This window comes from Parus major, unplaced genomic scaffold, assembly GCF_001522545.3.
Source record: "Parus major isolate Abel unplaced genomic scaffold, Parus_major1.1 Scaffold276, whole genome shotgun sequence".
Classification (NCBI taxonomy): domain Eukaryota; kingdom Metazoa; phylum Chordata; class Aves; order Passeriformes; family Paridae; genus Parus; species Parus major.
In genome coordinates this window covers 75302-77927 of record NW_015379268.1, presented here as the reverse complement: position 1 = coordinate 77927, position 2626 = coordinate 75302, and the positions used below count along the sequence as shown (strand labels likewise).

At 66.5% G+C, this 2626-nt stretch overlaps 1 protein-coding gene across 2 annotated transcripts in view; it reads left to right on the top strand.

Moving 5' to 3' along the window:
• Positions 1-2626, top strand: part of DPYSL5 (dihydropyrimidinase like 5) — a 13210-nt gene that overhangs the window by 8522 nt on the left and 2062 nt on the right. For both annotated transcript variants that reach the window (XM_015615822.3, XM_015615823.3), the window contains exons 9-11: positions 489-630; positions 869-1011; positions 1093-1300. In XM_015615822.3, coding sequence (XP_015471308.1) covers positions 489-630; positions 869-1011; positions 1093-1300 — 493 coding nt within the window. The remainder of the gene's footprint in view (positions 1-488; positions 631-868; positions 1012-1092; positions 1301-2626) is intronic.

Sequence of the window (2626 nt, the reverse complement as noted above, 5' to 3'; positions counted from 1 at the left end):
TGCCCCGGGCACCCCTCCCTGCCCCGGGCACCCCCTCCCTGACCCAGGCACCCTCTTCCCTGTCCCAGGCACCCCCTCCCTGCCAGCTGCACTTGCCAGGGCCATCTGGGCATCCTTGTGTCCGGCACAGCCAGGTGTCACCCCCTGGGTGCCAGGCTGTCCAGCTGTGCCATTGCCCCAAGCACTCTGCTCCCCTGGTGCTGTGGCCTGGAGGCACCTCATCCTCTGGGCACCCCTCATGGTGGCATTGGGCTCTCTGGACACTGTGCACCCCCAGGGACACGTTCTGTGGCTGCTGTGCTTCCCAACAGCTCGCTGGGCTGTGGGTGCTTCACTCACCCACTCCCTGCATGGGTGCTCCTTTCCCTGGGCACCCTGTTCTCCAGGCACCCTACGGCAGGGGTACCCCATTCCCTGAGTTCTGGGCTCCCTGGGCACCCCAAGCAGCCCTGGAAGTGCCATCCCCCACCCTGCTCTGTCCCCCGCAGTGACACGTTGAACATCGTGGCCTCGGACCACCGGCCCTTCAGCACCAAGCAGAAGGCCATGGGCAAGGAGGACTTCACCAAGATCCCCCACGGTGTCAGCGGGGTGCAGGACCGCATGAACATCATCTGGGAGCGCGGTGTGGTACGGCACCGCCGGCCTGGGCGCGGGGCTGCGGCCGGGGGCTCACAGGGGCCTTGTTGGAGCGGGACATCCCATGGGGTGTTCACCCCCTGGCATGAGGGCGGGGGGCAAGGAGCTCCCCAGAGCACCTCGGTGGGTCCCGGCAAGGATCCTGACCCCGCAGCACGCCTGGGATTTTTGGGGCACTTGGGGGTGACAGGGAGCGCCCAGCACATCCTCACCCCCACTCTGGTGGCAGGTGGGGGGTAAGATGGATGAGAACCGCTTTGTGGCTGTGACCAGCTCCAACGCTGCCAAGATCCACAACCTGTACCCCCGCAAGGGCCGGATCATCCCCGGGGCCGACGCTGACGTCGTGGTCTGGGACCCCGAGGCCACCAAGTAGGTGCAGCCCACGGCAGGGCCCCGGGAAGGGCTCCCCGTGCCCCCAGCACCCACTGACCGCCCCGTCCCCCTGCCCAGGACCATCTCTGCCAGCACCCAGGTGCAGGGTGGGGACATCAACCTGTACGAGAACATGCGGTGCCACGGGGTGCCCCTGGTCACCATCAGCCGTGGGCGCGTGGTCTACGAGAACGGCGTCTTCATGTGCGCCGAGGGCACCGGCAAGTTCTGCCCGCTGCGCTCCTTCCCGGACATCGCCTACAAGAAGCTGGTGCAGCGGGAGAAGGTACGGGGACACTGGTGGCCGTGCTGTGGCTGTGCCGGGGCTGTGCCAGAGTGGTGCCATAGCCATGATGCATCTGTGCCAGAGTGGTGCCTTGGCTGTGCCAGAGCAGTGCTGTGTCCATGCCAGAGCAGTGCCGTGGCTGTGCCAGAGCGGTGCCGTGGCTGTGCCAGAGCAGTGCCATGGCTGTGCCAGAGCAGTGCCATGGCTGTACCGAAGCAGTGCCATGGCTGTGCCAGAGCGGTGCCATGGCTGTACCGAAGCAGTGCCATGGCTGTACCGGAGCAGTGCCATGGCTGTACCGAAGCAGTGCCATGGCTGTACCGAAGCAGTGCCATGGCTGTGCCAGAGCAGTGCCGTGGCTGTGCCAGAGCGGTGCCATGGCTGTGCCAGAGCAGTGCCATGGCTGTGCTGGAGCGGTGCCATGGCTGTGCTGGAGCGGTGCTGTGGTGTGGGACAGGACTGCACCGTGTGGCTGCTGGAGGGGACAAGGGGACAGCGGCTGTGCCAGAGGAGGGTCTGTGCCAGGCCGATGCCACGCCATGCTGGAGCATGTGACAGGAGCACGGGGCAGGGGACAGGGGCCTGTGTGTGACAGAGGACCCTGCCCTGGGTCCTTGCCAGCACTCTGCCAGCGCAAGAGGACAGTTGCCCCAACACCTGTGGCCCGTGGCCACTTCAAGGCACGTGCGGGGTATCAAGGCTCCCCGTGCCCCACCCCAGCTCTGCCCTTTGCTGGCTCTCCCACGGCAGCCCCACAGTTCACAGTGGCCACCGATGCTCCGGGACAGGGACACGTGTGGCTGGGGCTGCCCAGCGGAGACACCCAGGAGCTCTGGCCATCCCTGTCACTAGGGACCCGCTGTGCCCCCGTGCTGTGGCTGTAGGGGACAGGCAGGGGGATAGCGTGGTGCTGATGCTGCAGGGGAAGGGCAGCTGGGGGATCCGGCATCGTCACAGGAAGGTGATGGCCAAGCCACCATGATGGCCACTGGGGCACTTGTCAGGAGCTCTGTATGGATGTTGGGGGGCACAGAGCATCGCATGGGCTCGGCTTGCTTTGGCTTTGCTTGGATTGCTTTGGCTTGGCTTGGCTTGGCTTGGCTTGGCTTGGCTTGGCTTGGCTTGGCTTGGCTCCGTTGGGGGGATGGGGCGAGGGGCTGCTCTGCCAGGGCCACCCACCTCCCCCAGCCCCTGCTCCTGTCCTGGCACTGCATTGCACCGCCAGCCCCACAGCCCACCCGGCATCTCTCCGAGTGCCCCTCCCCAGTGGCAGTGTGCCCCAGCCCATTCCGTCCCCCTTCTGTCCTACCTGCACCCCACTGCAGA